This window comes from Mastigoproctus giganteus, chromosome 2 (assembly GCF_048544385.1).
Source record: "Mastigoproctus giganteus isolate SK-2022 chromosome 2, ASM4854438v1, whole genome shotgun sequence".
Classification (NCBI taxonomy): Eukaryota; Metazoa; Arthropoda; class Arachnida; order Uropygi; family Thelyphonidae; genus Mastigoproctus; species Mastigoproctus giganteus.
Genome location: NC_143576.1, coordinates 37,730,548 through 37,746,506, shown reverse-complemented (window position 1 = coordinate 37,746,506; position 15,959 = coordinate 37,730,548). Strand labels below are relative to the sequence as shown.

Genomic DNA, 15,959 nt, shown 5'->3' with positions numbered 1-15,959 from the left:
AATTGGCCCTTTAGAACAGGGCCAATAACATTGCTTGCTGCAGTAATGCCGGAGTCGAGGAGTAGGTCGTATGGCCTAGACCAACATGCTGCAATGGAAATTAGGAAGGTTATGTACTTGCGTCAGTGAATATATAGTGTGTAAAAGCAACCTCAGGCATTGCAATGCAATAAGACATATGAGGGCAAAGAAGCTAATTGTGTTGGGAAGGAAGGAAATGAAAGGAAAAGGAAAGGAAAGGAAAAGAAACACGATGAAGCAGCACGTCTCAGTTGTTTGTTTGTTATTTGGAGCATTAGCAACTAAGGCCATATTGCTCAGGAATATGTAGTGGTCATTCCCTGACCTTTCCACATTCTTCATATTTGGTGGTGACGGGCTCGAACCCCAGTCTAATCAAGAAGCGTGTGCTATGCACTGCTGCTCCTTCCCACCTGGCTACGGAGGCACCGTGCACGTCTCAGAACAGCGAGAAAAAGTTAGCTGACAAAGTAGCTTAATGTAGACGCTGAACCTTGGTAATAAGGCGAAAAAAGCAGGAAAAATAGCATCTTGATATTTCTTTCGAAAATCTAATTGCTCACAAGAAATAAGAAGGTAGGGTGTCAGAACAGTGGTGAATGCTATAGGACCTACTCGTCGACTCTGGAATGGTACTACAATAAGTAGTGTTATTGACCCTCTGTTCAAACTCCTTATTTCTGCTCTTGAAGTTACCTTTTACTTTTTACATTTAGTAATTTTTATTACTTATCATTTCTCTGCCTCTGTCGGGTCAGTCATGAAATATACGTCAGCATTCCATATATTAACCAGCATTCCATATATTAACCTGTCTTCCCTTCAAGCTTATATTATAAATTGGATTCTTTATATCTACCATATGCTATGTATATTTCATGTTAGAAACAGAGGCCTTACTTCTTGCTGCATTTCCTTTGGTTTTGATGGCTGACCCTTGAGAAAGACGTTAAAATCATCGAATTTGCAGCATTAAGTACTTTTAATATATTGCTTTTAATGTACTGCTTTGACTTTTATTTTAGCATTAGCATTAGCATTAGTAGAGGCATTTGATGCAAGAAAGCAAGCTTATGCAGCATCAGCCAAAAAAATAAATAAATAAATAAAAAATAACCACTTCCACTTCACCCCCTCTGTTCGTTCGATATACCTGTCCAGCTGAGCCTTAAACGTATTCAGGCTATCAACCTCCACGACAAGGGATGGAAGTCTGTTCCACCACCCAACCACCTGCTGGCTAAAGGCAAAATTCCTCACGTCTATCCTACATTTGTCTTTCCTCAATTTGAATTTATGCCCTCTCAGGTGATTATTCTGAGCAAGAGGAAGAATCCCATCAGCATTGAGCATGCTCAAACCATTCAAGGCTTTATGCACCTCTATCAGATCACCTCACTGGTGCCTAGTCTCCAGACACTGTAATTTGCAAAACTTAAGCCTTTCTTCGTAAGAGCACCCCTTTGTTCCATTCACCAATCTTGTTGCCCTTCTCTGTACTCGTTCCAGCATCTCTACATGCTTCTTGAAATGAGGCCTCCAGACCTGTATACAGTACTGTAGGTGTGGCCTGACCATTGCCTTGTACAAGGGAATAATCACCTCCTTATCCCTGCTAGAAAAATTCCTATATATCATCGACAATACACCATGAGCTACTCTTGCAGCCCATCTGCACTGCTCAGAAAACTTCATATCTGCCTGCACAACCACCCCCAAGTCCCTTTCATTCTCTACCACTGTCAGTATAGTACCACAGAGTTGATACGTTGCTCTGGGGTTGCTGTTTCCCATATGTAGTACTTTACATTTGTCAATGTTAAACTTCATTTGCCACCTCTCAGCCCATCTGCTCAACCTTTCCAGATCCTGTTGCAGTAGCATAGTGTCAGTAGTGTCCTTGACAACACTGCCAACCTTCGTATTGTCTGCAAACTTGGACATTAAGCGTGATATGCCATCATCAATATCATTTATAAATACAGAAAACAATAATGGATCCAATACTGAACCATGAGGGACTCCACTAATAACATTAGTCCACGATGAGCAGTGGCCATTGATTACCACTCTCTGTCTTCTCCCCCTCAACCACCCCTTTATCCATAGCAGCAATTTTCCTCCAATGCCACATTGCTCCAATTTGTGCAGCAGTCTTCCATGTGCTACAGTATCAAAAGCCTTTCTAAGATCCAAGTATATAATATCAAAGTTATTCCCTGCATCCAGTTCTTTTGTGACTGCATCATAGTATCCAATCAAATTGGTCAGGCAAGACTTCCCCTTAACAAAACAAGCCGTGTCTGAGCTATAACTGAAGTCTTGTCTAGATGATCCTGCAGTGCTTCTTTAACCAGTGCCTCCATTAATTTTCCTGGAACAGAAGTTAAACTAACAGGTCTATAATTACTTGTGTTGCCCTTTGATCCTCCTTTGTGAATTGGGGTCACATGTGGACATCTCCAGTCCATGGGTATTTCCCCTGAGTCCAAGGAAGCTCTCATAATTATGCCTAACGGTTTGCTTACTTCCTTTGCTGCCTCCTTTAATATAACTGGATAGATCCCATCCACCCCAGGTGCCTTTCTTGTATTTATCTTCAACAATTTCTCCTCCACTTTACTCTCAGTTATTACAAGATTCTCTAGCTTACTGCCAGAGTTGAATACACCTCTGGCATTCCCCTCGCTGAATAACTCCTCATGTGTGAATGTCGATGCAAAATATTCGTTTAGTTTGTTAGCTACCTGAGCAGGATCATCAACAGTTGACCCATCGATATCAACTGGACCAATCTGATTCATCCCCTTCCTTCTAGAGTTTACATAAGTAAAGAACTCTTTGCTATTTTTCTTTGCATCCCTTGCCAAAGATTTCTCATAATCTGCCTTCGTCTGTCTAACCTCCTTTGTAACTTGGTTACAGATGAACTTGTATCTATCATACGCTTCTGTGTCAAGTGTTAATTTGTATGCATCCCATGCATTTTTCTTTTCTGCCATATGTCTCATTAGTTCATCTGACATCCACTTAGCCTAAACCTTGAGCAATATTTCTTAGTTGGTATGTAAAGCCTAGTAGCTTCTAAGATAAGTTCTTTGAATGCTTCCCATTTTGAATTTGCTGTTGGTAACATCATCAGTTTGTCCCACTGTATAGAATTTAAATACTGTCTCAGTCCATCGTAGTGACCTTTACGAAAGCAATACCCCTTCCCTTTACCCCTAATGGTAGTTACCTCTTTGAGTAAATCCCACTTCAGAACATTGTGATCACTGCCACCTAGTGGTTCATTTATCTGCAGATTCTTAATGCATGAAGAATCACTACTGATAATCAAATCAAGAGTATTACTCCCTCTAGTTGCCTCCCGAACATGCTGTTGTAGAAAACAATCATCCAATAAATCCACAAAAGCCTTGCTAGTGTGTGAGTGACCAGCCCCCAAATTCCAGTCAATATATGGGAAATTAAAATCCCCCCTTATAAGACACTCTGATTTACTGGCCCACTCTATTTCCCTGTACAATTTCTTATTATACTCATCACAGTCATTAGGCCTATAGCACACTCCTACTCTCAATTTTGATCTCCCAATGCTTATGTCACACCAAACTGACTCGACACTGCTCTGTCCAGCAATGTTGACAGTCTTCACTTCCTTGGATTTTATGTATTTCTTAACTAATAGCATAACCCCTCCTCCCTTCCCATCCTGTCTATCCCTTCTGTAGACATTGTACTCCCCAAATTCCAGTTCTGCATTCCTTATATCTGTGTGACACCACGTCTCTGAAATCCCCACAATATCTGCCTTTGATGTTTTGAGTAATACCTCAAATTCATCAAAATTATTTACTAAATTCCTAGCATTGGTGTACACGCAAGTATACCTGCACCTGTTCTCTTTCTTGGCTACCCTAACACAACCCATGTGTTTACTTGTACCCCAATGATTCTCTGAAATATCCTGCATCTTATTTTCCAGGCTGCGGCTCATTCCAATAGAAGCAGTGCAGTGCAAGAATCACTTTCACCTCTGCCAGTGGCTACTGTTAATCTATTTGTCCTTGTATCCCCCCCAATCTAGCAGTTTTCCGACCCACCTAACACTGCCTCAATAGCATCAGCAAACATTCTTGCACCTTTTCTGTTTAAGTGTATCCCATCCCTGTAGAAGCAGTCTCTCCTGTTAACAAGTAGAGACCAGGCTGAAAAAAATTCTACCCCTTGAGCCTTGCACAATCTTTCCAGGGCCGAATTGATCGACAGGGCTCTCATCATATACTCCCTCCTATCGTGTCTGGGCAGAATTGCAGACACTTTCAAATTCAACCCTAATCCACGGCTTTTTTTCAATAGTGACCTGTACTTGTTAAGTAATTCTGCCGGTCTCCTACTCTTAATATCATTAGTGCCAACGTGTACAACTATATCACCTTTTGTGCCCTTTAAAGATGATATCCGCTCTACAACGTCATCAACCTTTGCCCCTGGCAGACATACTCTGGGCCTGTTCCACTATTCTTTTTACAAAGTATGTTTCCCGTTTCCCTGACAATAGAGTCACCAACAACTACTAGTTCCTTTGGTACTAGCACATTCTGCCTTGGGGCTGCCACCGTGTTGCGTGATGACCAAGTGCAAGCTCTGGCATTGGTGGGCAGCTGAGAGCTTGATGGGCCCCTCACTTTTAATCCTTCGAGGGTATCCACCCTGTCTTTCAAGTTCTCATTTACAAGCACAATGGTTCTATTATACAAATTCGATTTCCAGTTTTATTCCATGATTTCGAAATCTGGTTTTATTATACTACTTACTTACCGATAGCCACATTCATTACACACACACACACACACACACACACACACACACACACACACACACACACACACACACACACACACAGAGTAAGAATTATACCAACTCCTTGACATGACATGACATGACATGACATGACATGACATGTTCTCGACAGTGCCTTCTTCAGACAACTCCAGTCAGTAGCTGATCTGACTCCCACAATTTCTTCAAATGAAATTACTTGTATTGCATGATGGAAGAGATAGGAGCTGCCACAGCTTTCTTCTGTCAGCTACACATGGGTTTCACCACATCATGCCTCCACTAGGCAGAGTGATGTATTGCACCAGTTGATGAGTCATCTACTATTATTGCCTGGTGACACAGCAGGGGAAGCATTCCTTTGTATGGATGTTTCTCCTTCATCTCTGCTTATGTGAAGTCTCACTTGGACAGTTACAACCAGTTTACAAATGCATTGTTCTTGACTTTGAATATGGGGGGTATAATCAGGGTTACTAACAGTCTCACCAACATGACGGTACATACAGAGGATTTGGTTGTGGCAGACCCACTAGACTTGCAAATGAGACCTGAATATGTTCCCTCAGTATTTTAGAGACCCAGGTAATAAGGCTTAGACCGTCATATCTGGAGGAACGACAAGTTGATCAGCCCAGTTAATCTTCAACACAGATAATCTCTAGCGCTACTGTACTACCAATGAGAGATGCATGAAAAAATTAACCAGATTGATCACAAATGTATTGAGAGTAAAATGAATGGGGGCATGAGTGTGTACTAAATTGTTCATAAAATGAACAGTTTATAACATTTTACCTGTAAACAGTTGCCTTTATGCAGCTGTTATGTTTTTATTTGGTTTTTAGGAGCATTAGCAACTAAGGCCATATTGCTCCGGGAATATGTGGTGGTCATTCCCTGACCTTTCCGCATTCTCCATATTTGGTGGTAATGGGCTCGAACCCCAATCTAATCAAGAAGCGTGTGCTACGCACTGCTGCTCTTTCCCACCTGGCTATGGAGGCACCCTTTTATGCAGCCTAATCAAAATCAGCATCATAATAATAGCTTAGCAGTAATAGAGTTATGCTGTCTTTGTGGGATTTATTGTTCATCATGTGCAATGTGCAGTTTAGAATCTGCAGGATGTGGAGCTTTTGTACCCAGTAAAACATGTTCACTTTAATTAGTGATTGAAGTTAAGTGGGTAGTATCTGTCCATAGGATGTAGACAGCTGAAGCCCATTTAAGTCTCATTTGTGCTATTAACTCTTATGTGATTGTGGGTTATCTACTGCCTGAAACAAAGGTTATTATATTGTGTGGCTTCACAGTGGAATTTCTATTCAATCACTGTATTTTGAAGAAGGGACACTGACTGGACTGTGTATGTTGCATAGTAGTATCTAATTTTTTTTTTTTTTTTTGTGATGTGCACTGTACTATATGAAAGCTAACCATTGCATACCTCATTAGTTATTCCAAATGGCATCAGACTGCATCTTGCAAGAGTAATTTACAGATGTAATTTCCTAGTACTTGATATGGAATTTTTCTACAGATGTATCTGAAAGGACTTCTCCCACTTCATATATCAAAGGGTTGGCTACTTGTATAGTGATAAAAGTTAACTTACATTTTGTAATAATTCGTTTCATTTCCTTGATAACTGTAATTCTTCCTTTAATTGTTGGCAGGTTCATGGTTGAAGAAATGTATATCACCCCTTACATTATGGCAACATCTCTTAGAACACGGAGATGTAATTAATTTAAAAAAGTGGATAAAAAATTGGATTAGTGTGATTGGAGAGTATTCTGATGAATTTCCATATAATTGGCCTATAGATGGGACAATGATAAATACAATTAAGAACAGTACGCTTATGTATGTTGAGGAGACCCTGTTGAATGAACTTGGGAGGTAAGTATCACATTCATCCAAATTTAGTTCTATTATTATATTTGTTTTGTTTTCATGAATCATATAACAGTTAATTTTACCAACAAGTATCATTAGTTTCAAAATACACATTACCCCATGATACAATGGATAACTAATTTATTTAATTTTACTAATAATTATGATAAAGAATCTTTTTTCCTTATCAAAATCCATATTGGGATTTTGTTAAATATACACATTTTACAAAATCCTGATATGGAAGTATGCCCATCACCAGATTTACAAACAGATTCAAAAGTACTGGAAAATGGCACCTCCGTAGCCAGGTGGGCAAGAGCAGCAGCAGCAGTGCGTACCACATGCTTCTTGGATTAGACTGGGGTTCGAGCCCGTGACCACCAAATAAGGAGGATGTGGAAAGGTCAGGGAATGACCACCACATATCCCCGGAGCAATATGGAATTAGTTGCTAATGCTCCAAATAACAAACAACAAACAAACATAATTAGTACTGGAAATTGGACTGGTTTTTTGAGGTCTTTAATTTTCAGATAGCGAAGGCTTCAGGAAAAGTAAAGAGAGGACAAAAGCATCTTTATATAGTAGACCGCATTGTTTAATATGGGAAATTTAATTTGTAACACTTGCCAAGTGCAGAATATTTCTTTTAGAAAATCTATTTGCATTTAAAAGGTTCCCTGAGTTTTCATTGTAATACCTAATAGGCAAAATATCAAACCATTCCAAATATCACCCTGCCATAAATAAATTAATGTAAATAAATCCACTCTAAATAAATTCACTTATCAATGATAATTGAATTCATTTACAGTGCTTTCTTTCGAACGTTGACTTATTAGATGTGAGATTCTGAAATTTAAATTATGATAGCATGCCCTTTTATTAAAATTAAATGTTCTTTCATTGTACACTTAATGACAGTTTGTCTCCAGTTTATAACATAACTAATGTTATAAATATCAGATCCATATAAGTGTCAGCAGTACCTACAGTTATTTTTATCTTTGTTTTCTGGCTAATGATCCCAGATTATTATTCAAATTAAATACCAATTGAATATCAGTACTTTTTAAAAACTTTTAAATCTTTTTGCCAATATACGTAATATGGGAAAGATGATATAATTGGTTCCTTTTATATTCCTTTTGCAAAGTTTAGTCCATAAGCTTCTGACCATAGCAGTATAAGGACAACAGATAAAGTTGAAATTTATATTATTTATTAAACAAACATTGGGAAACATGTATACATTATTTTGTGCACATACACCTTGTTTATCAATACATTTTTGCCATCATACTTTCTAACTCACATATGTACTGTGATAAAAGTATGGAGCCTGCTACGACGCCAACCTCAGCTGAGTCCCTAGGTTTGCTGTTCTCACCTGAGTCGTACAGCCCGTGTGGGACTTAGCATTATCATGGTGTAATGTGATATGATGTAATATTAAACCTCTCCTTTTTGTGTTTTATAGCCATATTTAGCTTATCATAGACTGGTAAATGGCCACTATGGACTAAAGATATATCCCCATTTCAGCTCACTCTGCTTAATAGTAATAGAGGCATGTGATGCAAGAAAGCAAGTATATAAGCTTATGTAGCATCAGCCAAAAAAAAAAAAAATTCACACAACTATTCCGACTAAAAGTTTCTCCAGTTCCTCCTTGAATTTATTGAAACGATCAACTTCCACAATGACAGATGGAAGTTTGTTCCAGCAATTCACCACCCGCTGGCTAAAGTAAAATTTCCGCACATCTATTCTGCAACTCTTTCCTCAATTTGAATTTATCCCCCTTAGGTTTGTAATATGAACAAGTGGAAGAATCCCATCAGAATTCAGCGTGCTCAACCCATTCAAGGCCTTATACACCTTAATCAGATCACCTTGCAGGTGCCTTGTTTCCAGCCACTGCAATTTGCAGAATTTTAGCCTCTCTTGGTAAGAGGATCCCTTCTTTCCCCTCACCAATCTTGTTGCCCTTCTCTGTACACGCTCAAGCAAATCTACATCCTTTATAAAATGAGGCCTCCAGACCTGTATGCATACTCAAGGTGTGGCCTGACCATTGCCTTATACAAAGGGATAATCACCTCCTTTTCCCTGCTAGCAAAATTCCTGTATATCATTGACAAAACCCCATTACCTGCTTCTGCAGCCTGTCTGCATTGCTCAGAAAACTTCATATCTGACTGCACAATTACTCCCAGGTCTTTTTCATTTTCTACCACCCTAAGTGTAGTACCTCACAGCTGGTATGTTCCTCGGGGGTTACTTCTACCCATATGCAGTAATTTGCATCTGTCAATGTGAAACTTCAGTTTCCACTTCTCAGCCCATCTTCCCAAATTTTCTAGATTCTGTTGCAGTAGGACACTGCCGTTACTGTCATTAACAACCCTGCCAATCTTTGTATCATCTGCAAACTTTGATACTAAGCCTGATATACCTTCATCAATATCATTGATAAATATACAAAACAGCAGTGGACCCACTGAACCCTGTGGGACTCCACTAATAACATTAGTCCACGAAGAGCAGCTTCCATTGATTACCACCCTCTGTCTTCTCCCACCCAACCACCCTTTTATCATTGTAGCAGCTTACCCTTAATACCGTCACCTTCATAGCCAGGTGGGCAGGAGCAGCAGTGTGTAGCACACGCTTCTTGATTAGAACGGGGATCGAGCCCATCACCACGAAATACGGAGGATGCAGAAAAGCCAGGGAATGACCACTGCATATCCCCGGAGCAATATGGCCTTAGTTGCTAATGCACCTAAAAACCAAATAACAACAACAACCCTTACTACCATTCTACTACAATTTGTACAGTAGTCTTTCATGTGCAACAGTATCAAAAACCTTCCTGAAATCCAAGTACAGGCACTCCTCTACTTACATACAAAGCACAAAGCTGTTGCTATGGTCGGTTATAAGAGTCAGTTTTGAACACCTTCTTGATATCTAAATCAGGAATCCAGAAATCTAAAGCAGATTTCTGGAGGTCACTGCCATAAAACAATAAAAACAATTAGCAGTTTCCGGTGTATTGAGCTTTTCTGTTAGTGCAATGTAATTATAAATGGGCAGTAAACTCGATCTTATTACATTTGCGATCATACCGATAACTGGAATGCTGTGGATTTTTACATTAGAGTATTATAATGAAATGAGTTCCCCTTCACTGAAATCTTCAATCATATAAAAAACAAATAAATTTTCAGAATCTTCTCTTCATTCTTATTTTTGAGCTTCGTAAAGTTGTCACACTGTATCTCACTTGCGCATATCATGTTAGTTGCAGTTTGTGCGTTCCATGTTCTTTGTTATTGATTACTTATTTTCTTACTGTTTTAAATTTTATGACAAAAAAAAATGTCAGTGAACAGAAATATTAATTAGTTACACTATTAATTAAGCTATGTTCGTAAGCTTAAATTTATTTTTATTTTGCTAACCTGTGGGAAATATTCTTCCGATTTTCACGCATCATTTATATATTCCATAATATTTTTCCTATTTTCGCTTATTAGAATAGCCGTGAAATACATTTAAAATTCAGTTCACAAATGTGATCACAATGACTAGCACTTACTACATATCGTATAATGAACTGTATTTTATTTTGGAGAGGTGAAACATAATTAAATTATGTATCGCATTTAGATTAAATTAGTTTTGAATAAATACTGTACTATACAGTATTTATAGTACTTGTATGTTTTTTCAGCCTCATTTAACTCAGTTACAAATCGTAAAATGTATAAATGATGAAGTTTGTTGGGGGTTATAATCTTGGTGCGTTGTATGGATTGTACATGTATTTTGTATCTACAAGACCGAAGTTGAACTTATGTTCAAAATGGACTTACATACACGAAAAAACCTGATATGTAAGTTGAAGAGTGCCTGTATATGATATCAAAATTATTTTTTGCATCCAGTTCCTTTGTAATCACATTATAGTATACAATCAAATTTGTCAGACAAGACTTTCCCTTTACAAACCCATGCTGTGTCTGAATTATTGCTGCAGTCTTGTCTAGATGATCCTGCAATGCATCTTTAACCAGTGACTCCATCATTTTACCCAGAACAGAAGTTAAACTAACTGGTCTATAATTACTCATGTCACCCTTCGATCCCCCTTTGTGAACTGGGGATACATTTTCATATCTCCAGTCTGGATCAAAGGAGGACATGGTTAATTACTGACCTCTTAGCTTGACCTCATTTTCAGGGAAAATAATTGAGCCACTGTTTAAAGCGAATGCAGTTACATAGCAGTTACATCATGGACTTTTTAAGGGACGATCTTGTCTTCTGAATCTGATTAGGTAGTACTATGAAGCAGTAACATTGGAATTGGATTCAAAAAATAATTTTGAAATCATATACATAGATTTCAGAAAGGCCTCTGGTACTGCTCCACATAAAAGACTGCTGTGCAATACAAGTTGGATCAGTTTGGCATAGGGACAAGTTACTACCCTGGATATAGGGTGAGTTAAGTGGGAGAAAACAGTGTAGTTATCATTAGGCACTGCTCTTCTTGGACTGCTGTTATTAGTGGAAATCCCCAAGGTTCAGCATCTGTCCCATTGTTGTTTTCTGTATTTATTATTGGATATTAACGAAGGCATAGCAGACTTAATATAATATAATAGGTTTCCAGATAATACAAAGGTTGGCAGGGTGTTTAATGACACGACAAAAGTTGCAATATCATTTAGAAAAATTAAACAGATCAGCTGAGAAGTGGCAGTTGAAGTTTTAACATTGCCAAGTGTAAGGCACAGTATATGGGTAGCAATAATCCCAGAATAATACCAGCAATAACATACCCTGGGTGGTGCCACACTCAGGTAGTGCAGAATGAAAAAGACTTAGGAATAATCATCCAGTTATATGTCAAGTTCTCTGAATAGTGCAGACAGATTGCTAGGAATAGGAATAGGTTCCTGTTCTGGATTTCTAGGACAGGAGCTGTTCCTAACAATCTGTCTTGCGAATGATATACAGGAATTTTGTCATCAGCGATAGTGAGGTGATTATCCTGTTGTGTAAGGCAGTGTTTAGGTCACATCTTGAGTATTTCATAAAGTTCTGGAAGCCTTAATTTATAAAGGATGTGATCTGTTGGAGCAGGTGCAGAGGAAGAGCAACAAGATTAGTGAGGTGAACAAAAGGGTGCTCTTATGATGAAAGGCTTCAGTTCTGAAAATTGCATTATCTGGAGACTAGGCACCTGCATGGAGATATGATTGAGGTGTTTAGGGGCTATGAATGAATTGAATAAATTAAATGCTGATGCCATCCTTCCTTACTGAAACTGCACACATGTAGCGCATAAGTTTAAATTCAGGAAGGATAGTTACAGGATAAATGTGCAGATCACCTTCAACCAGCAGATAGTTGGTTGTTGAAACCGGCTTCTGCTTGGTGTTTCAGAAAACCAGTTTCAATAATCAGAAAGTGGAAGTGGGATAGTCTGAATTAATCCAGGGAAGGTCTGGACAAACTGTTGGAGGGGATGGACAGCTAATGTAGGAAGGGGTTTTTTTTTTTTTTTTTTTGGAGCATTGCCATATAAGCTTGCTTTCATATATCATTTGATAATACTATTACTGAAAAATTAACCTAAATTGAGCCTTCAGTGGTCATAAATTTGTGTTTATCTGGCATTTTGAGGTTTTTAATTCACTAATGGAATATGAATGTGTTTGCTTGATAGACTGGTGGTTAGGCTAAAAGTCGTAATGAAAGATCAAAGTTTCACCACCTATTAACAGGCTTTTAATAAATCTCCTTGAATATTATTGCTTTCCTACAACAGCTCTTGCAGATTCTTCCTAGAGAATTTAATTTCTCTTGTTAATGGCTTGGGTTTCAATTTACAGCACATTTTCTATAATCTATGTGTTTAAATGGGTAATACACTTTTCTTTAAACTTTCTAGTGTTTGTGTTATTGCATATGGTTATTGTCCTGTCTTTCTGAATCGTTTCATTCAAAATCTTAGTGTTTTCTTCAGTGCATCAGACTTTGGTCTTCTGCTCCTTGAATGGATACAGATGTCAGACTCCTTTAAAATGTGAGAGCCATCTAGGAATATTGCTTATATCAGTAGTGCCTTGTTGGTATTCTTTACTCAGTTTTTTCATGAACCCGGATTAGCTTAGTTTTCACCTACTTGAAAAGGAACTCTATCACTGACTATTCCAGCTAACAGAAATGTTTTTCTTAAATTTTGGCTGTTTTATTGACTTAATTGGTATATTAATTTATTTTCTAGAAGTAGCTCTATATTTTGAGTTATACTACTTAGTTTATTTTGAATTTAGATAGAGATTTTTGTAGGTTATTACTTAATCTCGGTAGAACCTTGTACTGTTCAAAACTTGCTGTCATTGTTGTAGTATATTAGATTGATATGGAATAGTGTAATGTCTTTCTTGAACTTCATGGCATAAGGCAGTGATTCCCAACCAGTGTGCCGCAAGATTAGGAAAAATTCCATTGAGTTCAATGGCAATCACAATTTTGGTGTGCCATTAATATTTGTCCTTTAACTTAAACTGTGACTTGAGTGACAAAAGATTGGGAACCACTGGTTTAAGGTATAATGTAATACATAGCATGTTAGCTTAGTATAATATTGTCAAGTAATCAATTAAATTTATAAATCTTATTAATTTTTATTTTTAAATAAATTGTATTTAAATTGAAATCATGCCCCCCCCCCCCCCCCCCCCCCGACTATAACAGCAAAGCAACGTGCACCAAAATAGTGGAAGTGCTGTGGTTCAGGAGAGAACAGAAGGGGCGATTCTACAATGCATAACAGTCTAAAAAAATATGCGAAACGTGAAATGTTTTCTGTCCTTTCTGGAACAGGACATGATCTAGCCATGGAAAATGCCTGTGTGTGCTAGTTGCACAGAGTGTGAAGAAATTAGGATCAATTCAGCATTATTCTGATTGCATCAATGAGAGTTTGAAGAGTCAGGTAGATGTCCTCTAAGGAATTAAAATGAGGACCAATCAAGGTCTCAGCTGCCCAACTCAATGCCAGATCTCACTCTTGTGCACCAGGCAAAACAGCAGCAATCATCAAGGCAGTATGTGCTGGTCTGACAGGAGCTAGTTATTGTCTGTGACTCAGTTGTCAGGGGAAATGGGAAATGTATTATGCAAAAGGATAGGTGGAAAGGACCAGGGTATGTCTGCCAGAAGCAAAAGTTGCTGATATTGTAGAGCAGATATCATCTTTTAATGGCACGGAAAGTGATATTGCTGTACCTGTTGGCACTAATGACATGTTGAAAAAAAGCTGTGAGTTAGGGTTAAATTTGAATAAATTTGAGTGTCTGCAATTCTGCCCAGAGACGATAGAGGGAGTATATGACGAGAGCCTTATCAATCAATTTGGCCCTGGAGAGAATGTGCAAGGCTCACAAGGTAGAATTTTTCTCAGTGTGTCCACGCATGGCTTAAAGATAAGAAGATCCCGACCGCGACTCACCATCTTCTGCGTGCTACTGGCTGCCAACTACCGCAATTCTACGGATTACCAAAGATCCATAAACCGGGTATTCCTCTCAGACCTATAGTGTCTTGCTGCAGTGCCCCAACGTATGAACTGTCCAAACACATCGCGAGCCTCCTCTCGCCTCTTATAGGTAATACATCTCACACCGTTAAAAACAGCAGTGAATTCATTAACACCATTAAGGACATTTCAATCCCTGATAACTCTGTCATGGCATCATTTGACGTGGTTTCTTTATTCACCTCGATTCCCGTCCAACAGGCCGTGCACTGCGCCAGAAGGCTCCTTGAGAGCGACTTAAGCCTCCAATCCAGGACGTCACTATCCACTGATGACATCTGTACCGCCCTCAACCTATGCCTCTCTAGCAGCATCTTCACCTTTGAAGACTCACTCTACAAACAAGTACATGGCACTGCTATGGGTGCCCCTGTCAGTTCCGTAGTAGCTAACATCGCCATGGAAGATCTGGAGAAGCAGATACACCAGAACCCACCTACACCTATTACAACGTGGTGTAGATATGTCGACGATATTTTTACCATAATACCACGTGGTTCTGAAACGGTACTACTAGAATACCTCAACTCTCTATCCAATTTCATCAAGTTTACCGTAGAATCAGAGGTGGACGGTTCGCTCCCGTTTCTGGACGTGCTAGTGCATCGCGTAGGCCCACATCTAGAGACCTCAGTATACCGCAAACCCATGTGGTGCGGTCAATTCACCACTACGGGTCCGGCCACGCTCCAAGCCATCTCAATAGCACTGCCCGCACCCTGTTCTCCAGGGCCTGGAGCCATTCCAGCACCGACACAATTAGACGTAACGAGATCTCCCGTGTGAAGGCGGACTTAACCAGATGCGGTTATCCATCCCATGTACTAAACAGATGCTTGTTACAGGCACAAGAACTTACTTCCAACCCAAGACCTCCGAAGCAAGTCGGCATATCATCCGCCTACATTCCGTACTATCCAGGAGTGTCAGGACGTATCTCGAAGATCCTGAGAAGTTACAACATAAAATGTGTACAATTACCAGGTAGGAACCTACGTTCACTTGTCTCCAGTGTGAAGACCCCTGTCACACCTGTCTTACGCAGCAATGTAGTGTACCGTATCACCTGTAGGGCCTGTAACAGTTGCTACGTAGGTGAGACATCGAGACGTCTCCAGGATCGCCTCAGGGAACACGACAGAGCAATCCGGCTTGCCGAAACTGACCAGTCCGCGCTTGCAGAACATTTTTGGGCTACCAACCACGATCTTGACCCCAAGCGCGACTTTGAGATAGTGGACCACGCGCGACACTTTCGCCACCGCCTATGGCTAGAGTCACTAAACATAATGAACAACCCTAAGGCATTAAATCGCCAGAAAGGCATGCGTATACATCCAATCCTGGAGACAACCGTTTTATTGATGGATGATCACTGGCGCAAGGCAGCACACGTCCGTGCTACAACAATGACGAATGAGTAACGTGCCACACTTTGCTTGTAATGTATTCAAATTTGTCAGTTGACGAAGGGACACGAGTTCCGAAAGCTACTGAAATATTTTATTTTATTTTATTTTATACTGGGTCTACTTTAAATAAATATCTATTTGTTAAAAACTTC

General features: G+C 39.3%; 1 protein-coding gene across 1 annotated transcript in view; it reads left to right on the top strand.

The window, feature by feature from the left end:
- Window positions 1-15,959, top strand: part of LOC150089271 (spatacsin-like) — a 542,060-nt gene that overhangs the window by 240,682 nt on the left and 285,419 nt on the right. The window contains exon 10 of the mRNA XM_090389930.1: window positions 6,546-6,771. Within this exon, the coding sequence (XP_090246056.1) occupies window positions 6,546-6,771 (226 nt within the window). The remainder of the gene's footprint in view (window positions 1-6,545; window positions 6,772-15,959) is intronic.